General features: G+C 41.9%; 1 protein-coding gene and 1 long non-coding RNA gene across 4 annotated transcripts in view; one reads left to right on the plus strand and one right to left on the minus strand.

Moving 5' to 3' along the window:
- The window catches only part of BLOC1S5 (biogenesis of lysosomal organelles complex 1 subunit 5), a 109,491-nt gene extending 103,393 nt beyond the window's left edge, over nt 1–6,098 (minus strand). For 2 of the 3 annotated variants that reach the window (XM_058285203.2, XM_004475766.5), the window contains exons 1-2: nt 5,917–6,098; nt 2,043–2,125 (exon numbers count right to left, since the gene is read on the minus strand). In XM_058285203.2, the coding sequence (XP_058141186.1) occupies nt 2,043–2,125; nt 5,917–6,049 (216 nt within the window). In that variant the 5' untranslated portion in view covers nt 6,050–6,098. The remainder of the gene's footprint in view (nt 1–2,042; nt 2,126–5,916) is intronic. The other variant, XM_004475767.5, reaches the window with a different exon arrangement.
- A 57-nt stretch (nt 6,099–6,155) lies between these two features.
- On the plus strand, nt 6,156–6,889 carry LOC131275319 (uncharacterized). The gene is made up of 2 exons (XR_009182740.2): nt 6,156–6,262; nt 6,700–6,889. It is a non-coding gene; the product is annotated as an uncharacterized lncRNA (long non-coding RNA).
- Nucleotides 6,890–18,083: the final 11,194 nt, after the last annotated feature.

Genomic DNA, 18,083 nt, shown 5'->3' on the forward strand with positions numbered 1-18,083 from the left:
CTTAATGCTGAGCTAAAACTCAAATAGAGATTATGTGATGGACCAACTTAAAGCTAAAAAAGCTAATAAATTTAATATGAAGCCAGTATAGTCCTAGAGGTATGAGCTCTCAATTGCAAAGGCTCAACGTTGTATGCAAAACTTTTAAAGTCTGCTTTTTAAAAAATATTAGAGTAAATTAGGTTGTACAAATTTCAAATGTTCGTATAAGGTACATGAAACAAAAACAGTCCCAATGTTGGCAAAATATATGTATGACTTGGAAAAGCTTTCTAATAACAGCATTATACACAAATTAACAAAGTGTTAGGCCTCAATTACATAAAATAATTGATTTGGAAAACTTTCATCAGAGGATTCAAAAAGTTGTTCTAGCAATAAAGATACAAATGTCAAAGATATATGAAAAGACTTAAAAAATTATTTTACAAAATTTAGAAAGGAAAAAGCATTATTTCTAAATTAATGTATTTTTACATGTTATAGGAATTGTGTGACTATAAATATGCATGATTTAAATGTAAGCATAAATCAATTGTCTGAATTTAAATCTTTTTGTTGGGAAAATGCAGGGTTTCTTTCTATTTCAGCACATACAGTAAGCAACATTAAATCAGAATTTTGAAAGAGGTGCTCTTGATAGGGATTTACCTGCTCTGGACACCAGTATTGATCTAATAATTGGGTAAAATATTCTCAATCCTAATATCTACATATACAACAAGAGTCCTCTAACTCATACCTTTATGAAGACGACTAAATGATTTGTTTCTGAGAATTAACTAACCCACAATCTACATGGAACTCTCAATATAATTTTTAAATATGTTTATGCAACACACTATAAAAGACTCAGCAATATACATTTCCACTTTATTCTCACTATGGAACTGGTAACTCTTTTTATATAGCAGGATAAGGGGATAGGCTCAGGATAATTTTTGTGTATCCCATGAAGATGATGATGATGATGAGGTTAGCTAATAGTTATCCCTAACACTAGAAAATATTCTAAGATGTACACATATACATAAATTTTTTAAATCTTCATAACCCTGTCAGGTAGGTATTATGCAGTTTCTGAGTAATAGAGTCTGTTACTCTATCTTGAATGCTTTGTATCCACAGGCTCAGTTTTAATAGGCTTATTAAAAGTTTCCCTCCTTTTGGAAGGCTTAGACTTTCTGATTGGTTGGAATCTCATTTGAAAACAGAATGCAAATTTATACAGAATCACAAAATTGTGTAATACCATTTACCATTTACAGTAGTTCTATAATTCACAAATGACCAAATAAATATAAGCAAAACCATCATAGAGGAAACAGGATGGGACACTGATGAATCAGTATTGTGGGAACATAGCATGCAAGGTGAGAAATGGTAGGTGATAAAGCTATAAAGGTAGGGGCCAGGTCATAGTGGGATGCATGGATTTTAACCTATAGACAATAAATGTTATTAAAGACTTTTAAAGAGTGAGTAATTCGTTAGAGCACTCTGGCAGCAGTGTGAAGACTGGATTTGACTGCAGTGAGAAAGCATGCACACCAGTCAGAAGGGATGGAGCTGTATGAAGTAAAATCGACTTGGTGATTTTAGGTGAGCCCTGAGGGGGTGGGAATAGCCAAGGATGAGTCTCAAATTTCAAAATGAATGCATGGGTGGATGCTGACCCCCCAACTGAGAAAAAATATTTGAAAATGAGTACAGAAAACTCAGATCCATCAGTCTCTAATATCTGTCTTTTTTCACTCTATCTTATTTTATAGATGAAAGACTGAGGACAACGGACATTAAGTGCCCTGGAGTAGGCATCAGAACAGCAACCCAAGGCTCTGCTCCTGCTGCCTAGCCCTCTACACATTCTATTTCCATTTAAGATAAAGCCTCTTTATAACATGTACCTGTATGCTTTAGGAATGCATGGACTAACTGATGGCAGAGATTTTAAATCTCAGGAATTCCCCTTCTGTATATTAATACTCTAACACTCTAACAATTAAGGTAGACTTTTTACAAAATAAGTTTTAAGTACTCACTTCAAATTCTTTCACAAAATAACGGGTTTCACCTTGAATAACTGGTCTGTGATCTAAAAGTCTTGAATGAATTTCTCCAAGATCTATAAAGACAGAATGAAATTTAGGGTTAATCCATGCTAATCCATAATAATCTCTAGCTTGCTTTTCTTCTCCCTCCCATGGATATATGGAGTAGGAGACATTTACATCTAGTAACATGATGCCTAGATATATAACCCAGAGAAACATGTGCACAAATAAATGAGACATTGATAAATGCTTATTACAGCATGGGTGTAACATCAAAAAGAAAAAAGAAGGAAACAATCTAAATATACTGATACAATGAGATACTATACATCAGGGAGTAAAATGAATACACCAGTGCTACATTAACAGGGATAAATCCCACAAACAGAATGTTCAACAAAAAAGTAAGTGTCAGAGGATAAAGATAGTATGATGTCATTCATATAAACTTTAAAAATAAGCACATGATACTTCCTTTTGGAACACATACAGAGGTAATGCAATTATAGAGAAATGCAGGAGAATGGTAAACACCAAATTCAAGATTGTGGTTACCTCTGGAGAGGAGAGAGGAGAATGCAATCAGAGTAAGGTGCACAGGGAACTTTTCATGTTTTTTCTTAAAGTAGGTGGTGGAGTGTTCATTATAAGTCTCTATACTTTTTGATATTTCTAAAAAGTCATAATTAAGAAAAAAAAAACAGTGCTAAATTTTTACTGATTTTGATGGGTCAATCTATCGATTCTCCTTAATAACAGCTACACAGTTTAAAATATAAACCTCGAAATTCCTGGAGAAATTTAATCTCCAAATAAGCACATGGGCCATTCATGGTCATTGACTGGTTACCCGTTCCTCTAATTATTGACTTTTGCAGACATGCAATGGGGCAAATTTCAATTCTCTATTTGAATGTATTTCATTAGGAAACATCTTGGGCAGCAGGCTAGGTAGGAAAAAATATAAATAGAAACACCATTTCTGCTTAAAGCCCATTATTAATGTATTAATGAACATCAGTGTCCTTGAAGCACACTGGCCCATAGGATAAAGTCCAAGCTTCCCACATGCCCACATAAGCCCTCTATGCTCTGGCTCAGCCTCATTTCCCCACATGTCCACAACCTGGAACTACGCGCAGTTTTGTAAGCACACCATACTGTCTCAACAACCTTGCCACATAGTTCATGCTGTTTCACTGCCTGGAAACTTCCCCCAACTACCCCACTTTGTCTATTCTCTACTACTCCTTCTGAACAACCCAGACATCACTTTTCCTTGAAATTTTCACTCATTCTATCCACCTTCCTCCTTGGCTTACTGAGTGTCCCTACTTTAAGACCTGGGGTATGTACGTCTATCACACCACTTACTACACTGTCCTGAAATTATCTCTCTCTTCCTGCATCTCAGAGACCAAATTATTTATATTATTCACAGAGGATATATGAGTTAACATGTATTTTTCTACATGATTGAGAAGCTGTGATAGTCTGCTGATTCTGGGAAATTTTTCAGGTGTCATATAATGGGAATTTACTTAGGCTTTGGTGAGAGAATTTAATTCTGTTCAGAAGTGGATGAATAGTCACTTCTAAAACTTGAACTGTGCTCCCAAGTTTAAGATTCTAAAGAAGTCTTTTTGGGGGGAGTAGATTATGAAATACGTATTACCATAGAAATTAAGCCACTAATTGTTTCATTATAACATTATGACAAAGTAAGCACATTATAATAAATCTGAGTTTGTTGGAGTCCCAAGGCTTATAAATAAATGTTCATAGTTTACATAAGTGTAAATTATATATTTTCACTTAAGTCCAACCCTAGCCCTACTATACGCAAAGCATTCATTTGTTTGATATACAAGTTAACTAAGAGATGTTTTGCTCTCCAAAAATTCATAATCTAATGTGGGAATCCCCTCAAACAAAAATTAGAAATGAATATTTGAATGGAAGATTATTATGCTATGGGATTGCAGGAAAAGAAGAAACAATAAGTTGCAGATCTCTCATTAGCTAATATAGAATAGAGAAGTCATTTTCTCTGGCACTGACTGTGGAGGCCTTATATATAATATGTGGATCTTTGCTCGTCATAAGGAAGAGTTTGTTAAACAGTGATTTTTTTCTGACAACACCCACATAGACGTTATTCTTTATATCTGAATCCCTCTCAAATATATTTGACCAAATGCTTGCATGTTCAGAGCCAATCTGCCTTTGAACCCTGTCATTATTTTATTATTCCCTCATTTCCATCCCTGCTCTTCTCACTTGGACTCTTATTACAATAGAGTCACATCGCTCACTAGCCCATGCCATGTACATGCCTCTAATTAAAATACCAATCTAACCACATGATGCTTGTACTTAATATCGTTGGACAGTTTCCTGCCATTCAAGACAACATCCCATCACTTCAGAAAATTCTTTATGGTCTGATTCTGGCCAGACCACAGCTCTCTCTGGCTATACAGCAAGTAAAAGCAATACATGGAGTCTCCCCAACATGCCGAGTGGTTTCAGGCCTCCATGCCCTGGTTCATGCTGCTCCAAACTAAGTCCAGAATGCCCTTGCCCTCTTGATCTGTTAACGGTTATTCTTCAAGACTCAGAAACTCAGATTCTCCAAAAAACGTTTCCTGTCTCCCACTGCACTCGCCACCACACACCCCATGTGCCAGAAACCCCCAAACACCTATTCTCTCGAAGACCCAGCACATAAATAATTGAAATTTATTGACATGCTTCCCTTTCACTAAACTCTGACAGCAAACTTATATTTGTTTATAATTGATGGTCTTCAAATAAGATGGACTAAAACCAGATTGGTATTTTCAGAATGAAAAGAGTGAATGGTCCCCTAAAAGGGAAGTTGAAGACATATTCTCAAGCGTAATTCAATTTTAGATATACTTGAAAACCTTCCCTAGAATTACCTTTTTAAAAAATCAGTTATACTTCATTAAGACTGCAAATATAAAAACTATAATTTAACCCTATTTTAAAAAATCAGTTGTACTTCATTAAGACTGCAAATATAAAAACTATAATTTAACCCTAAGACCCATGCATCACACCCGCACTTCTAATTAGAATCTAATTCAGAGACAGCCCAAAATATAAAGCGTAAATACAGCTAGAGACAGGTGCTTCAGGGAGGCCCAAAAACCTGAAAGAGGCATCAGCCAAGGGACATCGTTCCCAGGGCAGAGGACTCAGGAGTCGCATAAAGGCTTGAATATTGAAAGGGGATGGTGGGTCGACAAGACGAGCACGGGAGGGGGCGGCGGGGGCTGGTGGCGATGAGGAAGAGCAGTATCTAACCAGCAAAGGCCTTCACGCAGGAAGAAGTCGCTGGGAGCTTTGACAGGCAAACCTAACTCAGGCGCCTGAGACACTGGTTACACGCACTCCTCGTCCCGCGCGAAGCACACAGGCAACCTACACACGAAAGTCATAAACGTCACCTCCTCGCGCGACCCCCGTTTCATAGAGGAGCAAACAGGCTCGGAGAGGGGGGTGAAGCGAACCACCCCCAGGCCACCACTGAGCCACCCGGCCTGGGGCCTCGCAGGGCGGGCGAGGGGCTGCGACCCCGCGCCCAGGGGTCCTGAGGGAGGGGTGGGGGTGAGGCTGGGCCTGACAGCCCACGCCTGCAGCAGGGAAACCACCAGGCAAGCGGATCCGGGCTGGTTTGCTTTTCGCGGCAGCACCTGGCGGGAAAGGCGACCACGACCGGCCACGACCCCCGCACGTTCCCGCAGACGCGCCGCCAGGGAGCGCGAGTCGGGTCGGAGGGCGCTGCCGGGAGCGAGGCCTCGGAGTCCAGGGCCGAGGGCCCTTCACTCCGTACCCTTGATAATGAGATGCGCCGGCGAGCCCGTGGTCCCCAGCGAGCCCGTGGTCCCCAGCGAGTCCCTCTTCTTGCCGCCGCCGCCCGGGGCGGCCTCACAACCCGCGGGGGTCTCGGTCCCTCCGCCACTCATTCCGACGGGCGCCGCCCACCCGCGGCGCGCCTGCGCAAAGCGCGCACTGCCCGCTTCCGGGGCGCGCGAGTTTGGCGTCATCGCAGGGCGTCGGACACGTTGAGTCTACCCAGAGGGCGATTCCAGAAAAGGCCTGGGAAGTGCCCAGGGCTGTAGCTGAAAGAAGCCGATGCTGCCATGCTGGATTTGGGCAGGTGCTGCGGCTTGAGGAAGGTGAAACTCCGGCGGTGGATTTATTTCGCCCTATACTTGCTGAAACTATACGGGATTTAGAGAGAAGGGAGGGGGTCCGAGGATGCGGCCGCTGAATAAAATATATTATCTGTATTATTACTTGCCGCGGATACTTGTTAAAACATGTTCACAGTCGTTCACATTCGCCAAACCGTCGCATCATTCTAAATCATTTAACGAATATTTATTGAGCACCTGCTTTGTGCGAAACACAATTCTGGGATATAGTGTAGAACAAGACAGTCTATCAGAGGAGACAGCTTTAAATAAGAACACAATTTCTTCTGTGCATTTCTGTTACTTATAGTCTACTCATACGTGCTCTAGGAATTTGATTATGGATTGGTCTGCACTCTATTAGTTGCATTTTTACCTGGGATCAAGCCATGCCTCTATTTCTTTCTTCTCTTTTGCAGAAAGAAGTTTTTGTATCCAGCACCTGTCACGGTCAAGATACAGGAAATCCTTCCTTCCAAACAAGTGTCCCTCCTGATGCTTTTTATAATCATACCTCCCTTAGTCTCACCCCTCCCTGACAACCTATAATCTGTCCTCCATTTCTAAAATGTTGTCATTTCAAAAATATATAAGTGGAATTATACACGATGTACCTTTCCCGTGGCTTTAAGAATAACATTTCCCTCCTTCATAGCGTTCTATAGAAGTTCATTTTTCAATATTTCAATACCAGACAATTCTAAACCATGGGTTGTAAAGAGATTTTTCCAATTAAAGCACTTTCAGAGTTAAGACTTATAAATCATGGAAACAGTGCTAATTCAGCAGAAATTCTGACTCCAGGGTAAATTATTTTTGCAGAACCCCATGCTGAATCATAAAACATTAGAAAATAAAAATACAAAATGAATAAAATGAGTACTTAATTATGTGCTGTATTAGTCAGCCAAAGGGGTGCTGATGCAAAGTACCCGAAATCTGTAAGTTTTTATAAAGGGTATTTATTTGGGGTAAAAGCTAAAGAGTCCAACTCAAGGTTACTTCCTTACCAGACTCTGTTGCCACATGTTGAAGCAAGATGGTGGATAACATCTATAAGGGTTAAGCCTTCCTCTTCCCTCTTAAGGCTTTGAGGGTCCAGCCTCTTTCTATCTCAGCTGTAGGCTGGCATAGGGCTCATCTCTCTTCCTGGGGCTCCTTTCTTTCTGGGCTCAGCTGCTCTCTTCTCTTCACAAGGTTAGCTATAAACTGTCAGGCAAATGGGTACTCTTTTCCCCGGGCCACAAGATCCTCTTCTGTGCCTATGGAGCTCCTGTCTTCTCTTCTTGCTTATCTGCTTCCGTGTGCCTCCTTGACTGAATGTCCATTTACATAGCCCACAAGGGGGATTGGGGGTGTGGGCTCAAACTGAGTCGCCCTAATACTAACATAATTTAATCAGAGACATCTCAGCTGAAATTAATACAATCACAAGTTATCACACCCAGAGGAACAGACCAGTTTACAAACATGATCAAATATCTTTTTTGGAGTTCATAAATAATATCAAACTGCTACATATGCTTTACAAGAAGAAAACTAAAATCCATTCCTTAGTATAAGCCTGTACTGGCTGGGGTGACTGAAGCTGATTATCAAGGGGGAAATAGGACTGCAACCTCACAGTGGAGGTAAAGAAGAGTTTGCCTGGAATACAGGAGATCCCTTAGGCCATTGCTTAGTACTACCATGCCCTGTGATTAAAGTCAATGGAAAATGGCAAAAACCCCATCCAGGCAGGACTACAAATGCCCCAGAAACTTAAGGAATAAAGATTTGGATCACCCCACCAGTCAAAGAACCTTGACCAGCTGAAGTGCTTGTTGAGGGTAAAGGGAATATGGAATGGATAGTGGAAGAAGGTGGTTAGAAATACAAGCTACGACTGTATAACAGAACCCAGGGCTGTGATGTTTATGAGTATTTCTTCCTTGTTTTGTTATTAATATGTTTGTGTATATACATAAAGCAAATATCTTTGTTTTCTTCCCCGTCTTATCCCCTTATCATATAACATAAGATGCATTAACTTTATGTCATAGTGTTTAAATTGCAGGATATCAAGTTTAACAAGTGAATATTACCCAAGAACTGACATTGTATTCTGGGGAAAAGGTTAGTGCATTCCTGGTGTATGTGGAACAGATGAATTATGTCAGGTGAAAGTATGATTGTTACTGTTTTTATTTTGACATTAAGTATAGTGTATTAGTCAGGCAAAGGGGTCCTGATACAAAATACCAGAAAACCATTGGTTTCTATAAAGGGTATTTATTTGGGGTAGAAGCTTATAGTTACCAGGCCATAAAGTATAAGTTACTTCCCTCACCAAAGTCTGTTGCCATATATTGGAGCAAGATAGTTGCTGACATCAGCAAGGGTTCAGGCTTCCTTTTCCTCTTAAGGCTCCATGGTCCCAGCTTCTTCCAAAATCAGCCGTAGGCTGGGATCAGTCTCGTCTCTCTCCCAGGGCTCATGTCTCTTCCCAGGCTCAGCAGTTCTTTTCTCTCCACGAGGCCAGCTGTAGATTCTCAGGCTCTCTCCCTTCCAGGGGCTTCTGCTGTGTCTATGGAGCCATCTCTATTCTTCTGTGTTCTTCCCCTGCATGTTTTCTTCCCAGGCTTCAGCAATGAAACTCTAAAGTCTGTCCTCTGCTGTGTCTTTTTCTCTGAGTCCCCACTCACCAAGGAGGTGGGGATGCAACATCCTACTGACATGGCCCAATCAAAGCCTTAATCATTAATCAAGTCAAAGTGAAACCTCTGAATGCAATATAGTCTCATATGCCCAGAGGAATAGACCAGTTTACAAGCACAATCCAGTGTCTATTTTTGGAATTCATAAGCAATACCAAACTGCAACATATGGCTTACATGAGCTATGTATGGATGCCACGTTGACAAGGGGTAGACTCTGATGGTTAAGTTCGTGTGTTAACTTGGTTGGTTTATAGTGCTCAGTTGTTTGGTCAAGCAAGCACTGGCCTGATTGTTACTGTGAGGACATTTCATGAATTTAAATAATCAGTTAGCTGAGTGTGTATATGGCTGATTATAACTACAGTCAACAAAGGAACTTGCCTTCAGCAATGAGAGAAATTCATCCAGTCAATTGAAGGCTTTAAAGAGAGGACTGATGATTTCCGCAGTCAGAAAGAATTCCGCAGTCGTTCAACACCTCCTGGGGAATTCATTGAAACCTTTACTGGATTTCCCAATTGCCTGCCAATCTGTATGGTTGCATAAGCCAATTCCTATAATAAATCTCTTAAGATTTATGTGTTTGTCTTGTCAGTTCTGTTTCTCTGGAGAAACCTGACTTGTTGGAGATTTGGACCTGAAGGGTATTGGGAATGAAAGAGAGAGAGAAGGGAGAAGGAAACTAAGAGGAAGAAAGAGCGAGAGAAAAAGAAAGAGAGCCAAGATCAGGGGGTGTGCGAGTAATAACTCCTCAGACAACTTTATTGTTATTTACAAGGGGCTCTCTATATACCCCAGTCTACGTGACAACAAGCAGGAACGCGTAGCCTACGTGACAACAAGCAGCAACATGCAGTTAACTATCAGCATTACCCATAGTGTAAGGAATTTTTAAAAATCTTATCTCAAGGTACAAAGTCTAAGTGTTCTATTCACTACAAAAAGTATGTGCTCATCTTTTCTTTCAGCCTTTAACAGCTTCAACCCATTTGCTGGGAACTCTTAATTACCGCATTCCTTAGGTTGCACGGGTAGCCATGGAGGCAGCACATCTCTCCTTGTGAGGCCACTGTGCCTCAGTTTCCAACACTGACTAATAAAAAGACGATTAAGGATAAGCAGGAGAGGGTGGGACTTTTACATTTATTTTGCTTTTTATCAGATCTACTTCATGAGATTTCCCCTGGGACATTTTCTGTTGGTATTACTCTTTATCCCCTTTTATCTTAATTTATTTTCAAAGAGGATTAAAAAAATTAAAGGTGAAAGAAAGTGATGAAGGCAGGGGAGGAGAAAAGATTATAGGGGCATTTGGGGTAAGTTTCTTAATATTACTGTGTATTAACCTCATAAAGTTAAGGAAACATATGGTACATTAGAAAACTCTCTTAGCTTGCCAGGGTTGCTATAACAAAATACCATGCACTGGTTGATTCAAACAACAGCAAGTTATTGGCTCACAGTTTGAAGGCTAGAAGTCCAAAATCAAGATATTGGCAGGCCCCATCTTCTCCAAAGTCTGTATCATCTGGTGGTGGCATGCTGTTTCTGTCATATTGTTGTTAGTCTCTTTCTGTCTCCTCCTGTGGCTTCTGTTCCTCTGCCCAAATTTCTGTTGTTTATAAGGACTCCAGGTCACATGGGACTAAGTCTCGCTCTGATTCAGTGTGGCTTCATCTCAATAAGCTCTTTTTTTCAAAAAAGATTTATTTTTTATTTATTTCTCTCCCTTCTCCCCCCTCCCCAGTTGTCTGCTCTCTGTGTCCATTCACTGTGTGTTCTTCTGTGACCGCTTCTATCCTTATCAGCAGCACCAGGAATCTGTGTTTCTTTTTGTTGCTTCATCTTGTTGTGTCAGCTCTCTGTGTGTGCGGTGCCATTCTTGGGCAGGCTGCACTTTCTTTCGCGCTGGGTGGCTCTCCTTACGGGGCGCACTCCTTGTGCATGGGGCTCCCCTAGGAAGGGGACACCCCTTCATGGCAGGGCACTCCTTGCGCGCATCAACACTGCACATGGGCCAGCTCCACATGGGTCAAGGAGGCCCAGGGTTTGAACCGTGGACCTCCCATGTGGAAGGCGGACACCCTATCCATTGGGCCAACTCCACGTCCCTCAATAGGCTCCTCTAAGATCCTATTTACAACAGAGTCCACACTCTCTGAATGAGGGGTTAGGACTTGAACCTGTCTTTGTGGGGGACATGAATTCAGTCTACCACAGCATCCCCTCGGTGGGAAGTAGCACTGTGCACTTGCATTTCCGGTCTTCTAGATGACAGCCATTTATAGCCCTGTCCTGAATCTTCCTATACTGGTCCTGTTGTTTCCCCTAGAGAAGGTCTTGGTGGAGGTATACCATATGGAGAACATACATTGCTTTGCTGCAAGAAGTGCTGTGGAGAGAAACTGCATTACTACGACAGAGCTGCCAGTCAGAGCTCAGAATGCCTCCATCACTCATTGTTCACTCCAAGGCACCTTGCATCAGCAAAGGCAGAAAGACGAAAGCATGAGTTCTCTACGCATGCCCCTAAGCTTTGGTGGGTGAAGTCAGTGATTCTCAGAGGGTGGTCACCTCTCAGTGCCCCTGGGAACTTGTTAGAAATACAAAATCTGGACCCTACCCCAGACTGAATCAGGAACTCACGTGGGGCCTTGCCACCTGTGTTTTGACAAGCCCCAGGTACTTCCCACACATGCTACAGTCTGAGAACCACTGTGTTAGTGTAACATCTCTCCTGCACTCCCCAAGCTTCTGGCAATGGTTCAACTCTAGAGTTGTCGTGGGTTTTTTTCCCACTTTTTATAAAAGATGCTTCTATTACATAAATGCTACGGAGAATATATACGAGGTTCCCATATTGTCGGAATGTCAGCCCAATGGGTATTGGGAATGAAAGAAAGAGAAAGAAAGAAGGGAACAAAGAGAAAGAGAGAGAGAGCTGGGATCAGGGGGTCTGAGAGTAGACTCATCAGACAACTTTATTGTTTACAAGGGGCTCTCTATATACCCCAGTCTACGTGAGAACAAGCAGCAACATACAGTTAACTAGTGGCATTACTCATGATCTAAGGAATTAAAAAAATCTTATCTCAGGGTGCAAAGTCTAAGTGTTCTATTTACTATAAAATATATGTGCTCATTTTTATCTCTGCCTGTGGCATCATCCTGATAGCCATCAAGAATTCAACCGTTGCATTCCTTATGTTGCAAGTGTAGCCATGGAGACAGCACGTCTCTCCTTATGAGACCACTGTGCCTCAGTTTCCAACACCATATGTCCCACTCCCCACACCTCCCACATTTTCCCACATTAGCAACATCTTTCATCAGTGTGGTACATTCATTGCAATTAATAAACACATTTTGGAGCATTGCCACTAAGCATGGATTATAGTTTACACTGTAGTTTATGCTCTCTCCCATTCGACTCTGTAGGTTATGACCAGATATATAATGGTCTGTATCCATTGTTGTAATGTCATTCAGGTTGATTCCCAAGTCCCAAAAATGCCCCCCTTATTGCACCTGTTTTTCCCTTTCCCTAACCCCAGAACATCCATGGGTCACTGCCTCCACAACAATGATATTTCTACCATTGGTAGAATCACAATAAGTCTATAGTAGAATACATTTATTTTAGTCCATAGTTTGTTTTCCAATCCTGAGGACTCTGGGATGGTGATGCCCACTCCCCCATTAATTGAGGGGGGGCTTTGATCCCATACATCCAATGAATGGGACTCTCTAGCTTGCAGTTGTAGGCACTCTCGGTTCCTTGGTATGTTGTTTGTCCATCATCTCCTCCTGGTTAGTTGTCTTGGGTGAGTCCATTGAACTGAAGAGTAGGTATTGCAACTCCATTGAGTTTCAGACCTCAGCTGGCACATGGACAGCCAAAAGATTTAAGTCTCTTGGATGTACTCTGTGATGGTTAGGCTAATGTGTCACCTCAGCCAGGTAATTGTGCCAGTTGTTTGGTCAAGCAAGCACTGGGCTAATTGTAATACAAGGACATTTATGGACTTTAGTCACCAGTGACTTTATTGCATAGATAGCTGGTTACATCTACATGAATCAGGGAGATTGCCTCAGCAATGAGTGACGCTTTATCCAATAAGTTGAATGCCTTAAAAGGGGAAGTGATTACAGCATTCAGAGAGAATTTCCTAGCTCATCTTTGGACAGCCAGTGTCTCCCAGAAACTCATCAAGGACCTTCACTGGACTTTCATTGGAGCCCTGGTTTGCAGCCTGCTTACAGAATCTGGACTTGTACATCCCCATAGTCATGTGAGAGACTCTTAAAAAATAGCATACCATTGACAGATTCCTGTTGCTTCTGTTTCCCTACAGAACCCTGACTAATACACATATCTACCAACTCTAGTACTAATTATAGGTTCAAATAGAAGGACAGAAGTGTCATGCATAGGGAAACTATTGCTGAGTCTAACTCTGTCATACTGGGGAGCATAAATACCAGATTAGGGCCCACTGACAAAGGGCCAAATTCCTGAGCTATCTGCCCTGACTATAGCATCTGGATATCTTCATATCCCTGAGGAGCTTTGCTATTTGGGGTTTTATCTACTCTACCTATCAATGAGATCCTGTTGAGATGTGCATAAGCACTACCTCTGGGATGGCCTCCCAACTCACTTTGAAGTCTCTTAGCCATACAAACTCATTTGGTCCCCCTTTTAGATTTTTCCCCTTTTAGCTTTTTCCCAGATGCATTGCTTGTTAGTACTTGGTAGCAATCCCTCGGTGCCAGGAAGGCTTATACCCGGGAGTCATGTCCCATGCTGGGGGGAAGTTATTGCTTTTATATGCTGTTTGGCTTAAAGAGGCCACATTTGAGCAACAAGGAAGCTCCCAGTAGGTAATTCTTAAGCACCCTACAGTCACTATGCTGAGTTTCAATTTCAAGAGCAAAGGATCTTAAGCATAGTCATCAATATCAAGTGTCTTTCAGTGGACCATCCTCCTTCACAAGTCATTGTCCCTGTACTTGGGGCATTCTTGTTGTTCCATTAGAGAATGTGGCAGAGCTTCCCTGGATGGGAATTTGGTGTTCTTTTGATTATTGTGCAAATCTCCATCCACCCTGACAATGCCCCATGAACAAGTGAACATGTTTATAGGCCTTGTATGTATAGCCAGGTGAACTTCCTCTCAAGTATCTCCCCTTACTGACACCCCACACCAATGACCTCCCCTGCCACAGTTGTAACTCTCCTGTGATCTACAACCTCTTAAAAAATGAAGTCAATAAAATAGCCACATACAATTAATAAGAAAATGAAATAATAATGATAGTTTTATCCATAAGAAGTGTAATACAGAAAAAAATAATAAAAAGTAAAAATAAAATAATATTTTTAAAAATTGGCATATTAAAAAATAATGAAAAAATATTTAAAGTAAAAAAAAGTAAGATGCTGGGGGAATAAATGGAAGAAAACATCACTATACATACAGGACAACAGTCTTACAGTGATGAAAGGCAAAAGGTCAACTCTAGAGTTCTTGTATCCAAGTGACAAAGGTTATGAACATGAACTGCAATCCTGGTGAGGCCAACCTGAGGGTTAAAAATCTAAGGGTCTTCAACACAAGGATGCATGTATGGGAAAGTTCAGGAAAAATGGCACAGCACAAGGAGGATGATAACCTACTTCACACAAATAGACTAATGGTCTGCTCCAGAGAAAGTATGGAATGTAATCAGATGGCTGGAAGTTTGTGGTCTTGGTCAAAGCAAGCCTGCAGCCTTATTGTTTAGAGCTATGCCTTGTCAAGTTAGTGATATGGCTACTGTATTTCAAGCTTAACCTGGACAGACAGGCCTGCCAGGCACAAATTTCCCAAGCAGATGATGTTAGGGAGGACACGTATTATCTACTGCAGGATGATGAGGACAGATGACACTCAGCAGGAATGGCAAGCCGGGTCAGCAGGAGCCACAATACAATTGGCAAGCCCTAGGGCTCTGGCCTCTTTGAAGTGGCAAGAGACAGCAGGAAGGAGCCATCAAATTAACTTGCCAGGCTGGAAAGGATGTAAGCTCTCATCCTCCCCACAAAGAAACAGAAGTTTAAAAGATTAAAATATTCCTAAAGGAATCACAATAATGGAAGCAGATCTCCTTTGGGGGGGGGGGGGGGTGAGGGGAGAAGTGTCCAACATCTCAAATTCTCCTGACTTCTTGTCTACCTTCTTTTGGCCTCTCTCCTGGAAGTGAAAGATGAGTTTTTGCTACATCAGGTAGCAGTTGGAATGAGTTTTATTCACCAGCAGCATTGGGAATAACGGCAGAGCCTGCAGGAACGCGAGCTCCAGCAACAAGTAATCATTATTGCAAAATCAAATTCCCCATCTCATCTCTGATATGCCTGGATGTAACCCTAGAGCTGGGCTTCATGGTGTTATAAATCCAGCGTCCACGACATGGAGCAGAGGGATACGGAGCCCCTTGTGTATCTACAGGCTCTGCCCAGCAAGAGAGATATATGACGGTAACTTTCTCCCCATTGCTTTTGCAGTAAAATTCACCCAGAGCTCCGGGAAGAGTTAGGAATGCAATTCAGCTTCAATAAATCAAGACTAAAATTAAGATGGCCAGATATGTAGCAGCCTGCTCAGGTGTAGGGAGAATTTGAAATTTAGTGCCCTGGTAATGGGTAGCAGCATGTTATCTAATTATGGAGAGAGAGAAGAAATATTGCTCTCGGGGGTAGAAAGTTAAATGCGCTAATCCATTAAGCCATCACATCTCTGCCACAGCTAGATTCGTAGTAAAGTTTGTGTAACGTCTCATTTGTTTTTCTTTTTTTTGAAGAATGAAGGCGAATGCTAGAAAAAAAATCTAAATGAAGCTATACTTCACAATAATTCTAATTTGGCTACTTGTCCAGTCGTTGTGTCTTTTATCTTGTGGTGTGATGTACATGTACCTGATAATAGAGTTCTGTTCTTTCCTAACAATAGATCTGCTAAAATTTTTATCAACATATCCTGAAGCTATTCTGGGTGGATTTTCAGCAGGGCTCTCATGAATTGGATATGTCTTTGTTAAGGGGCATTAAGGATCTGAGGCACTGGCCGTGGGTGGCCCTTCTCCTTCTTTCTACTCATACCTTCCTGTCTGTGTACCTACAGGAAATCTAATGTGCCTGTTACCAGCCGTGGACAATACTGGCTTCAGGTATAATTGGGTGGGATCAGTGGCGGATCAATGTGTAAGAGTAACAGTGAGAATTCCCACATAACTTTTATTAATTTATTTTTCAAGATTTATTTATCCCCTTCTCTCCCCCCTTTGTCTGTTATGTGTCCATTCACTGTGTGTTCTTCTGTGTCTGCTTATATTCTCATTGGGCGGATCTGGGAACCGATCCTGGGACCTTCCGGAGTGGGAGAGAGGCAATCATTCTCTTGCGCCATCTCAGCTCCCTGGTCTGCTACGTCTCTTATTGTCTCTCCTCTGTGTCTCTTGTTGTGTCATCTTGTTCTCCACTTCGGCCAGCACTCCTGCACTGGGGTCATTCCCACATGGGGTGGCACTCACCCATGTGGGCCGGCACTCCATGTGGGCCAGCTCGCCGTGCGGGCCAGCTCGCCTTCACCAGGAGGCCCTGGGCATCAAACCCTAGACTTCCTATATGGTAGGCGGGAGTCCAGCTGCTTGAGCCACATCCGTTTCCCCCCACATAACTTTTAAAAAGTCTCAGTGAAATCATCTTCTTACTGAATCTGGATGTGGATGGGGTGGAGTTTAACTGGGAAGTGGGGTCACGGATGTCTGATTTTTGCATTCCTGAAGTTAGAGCACTTTATCTACCACACGGTGACAGCAGCCATTTGAAGGAAATTTACAACCACAGAATGCCACACAATACTTCACGAGATCTTGGATGCTATGGGTGTACTTGTGCCGAAGGACAAATGGCCTGTTGACATTGCCTTGGGTTCTGCCATTTGTATTTGTTTTAAAACTAGTATTTATTCTAACTAATGACAATTTCATGGATCCTTGATGGAGGAATGAGCCTTCCCTCTGGGGACTATTTGATCTGGTCCCCAAGTTTGCATGTGGAATAGGAGAGGAGGGCTACGTGGCTAGCTAGTCAGGGCAGTCAAGGCAATTCCAGCGCACAATTTGGTCACAGATTATGACTTCCAATTCCGAAATCGTCAAGTTCCCACGCATTCCAACCATGGTCTAATTGAGGTGTCAGGTAGCATGTGGGCTGCTCTCTGCTCTTCAATTGTCATGCATACTTTCATGTTGTGGGTGTCCAGTACAGAGCCTGGAACACGGTAGACAGGTAGTAAATGGTTTTACTTACTTTTCAAGAACGCTGCCTTCAGGAGGACTCTTTACACGCCCTGGTTTAGGAATTTGAATTGCAAATCCTATGAGGGCAGGGATATAATTGTGCAATCCTCAGGGTCTAGCAGTGTCTGGTCCATATTAAGAGTTAAACAAATATGTGACAGGAATGGCCAGTGCTGCTCGCTTCTGGGCAATATAGAAGGAAAATGGGCAATATTCAGTTTTCAGAGGGAACAGTATGTATGAAGATAGAGGCTTGCTGATCTTTTAGGAAAAATACCCAGAAAAATAGTATGGTCCTTCTTTTTTCAACAGCTTTGACGATGTGAGGACCAGAGATTTTTAAATCGGTAATAGGATGAATTCATTTTGTCCAAAACATGAAATGACTTTGCCACCAGTTGTTCCCATGTTGGGCAGGTTGGTACCTCAGGGGCAGCAGGACTTAAGGACTTAAGACTTAAGAATTTGACTTTGTAAAATTGTGGATTGTGGCTTTACAATCTTCCAAAACAGTCTGCTGAAGTCTTTAACGATCACTTTCTTTGTGCCAAACACCATGTAGTATTTTTGTAAACTAAATCATTGCAAACTAAATAAAAATGACATCAGTCATCTTTACCCTTTCCTCCTATTTCATACGAGGAGTTGTGTGCTCAGTGACTTAATCAACTTTTGATAAGTAATATATGGTAAGGCTGGTGAGTATGACTATAAATTTTATTTTTTAAGGTACTGGGGGCTGGGGATTGAACCCGGGACCT

Source organism: Dasypus novemcinctus, chromosome 22 (genome assembly GCF_030445035.2).
Source record: "Dasypus novemcinctus isolate mDasNov1 chromosome 22, mDasNov1.1.hap2, whole genome shotgun sequence".
NCBI lineage: Eukaryota > Metazoa > Chordata > Mammalia > Cingulata > Dasypodidae > Dasypus > Dasypus novemcinctus.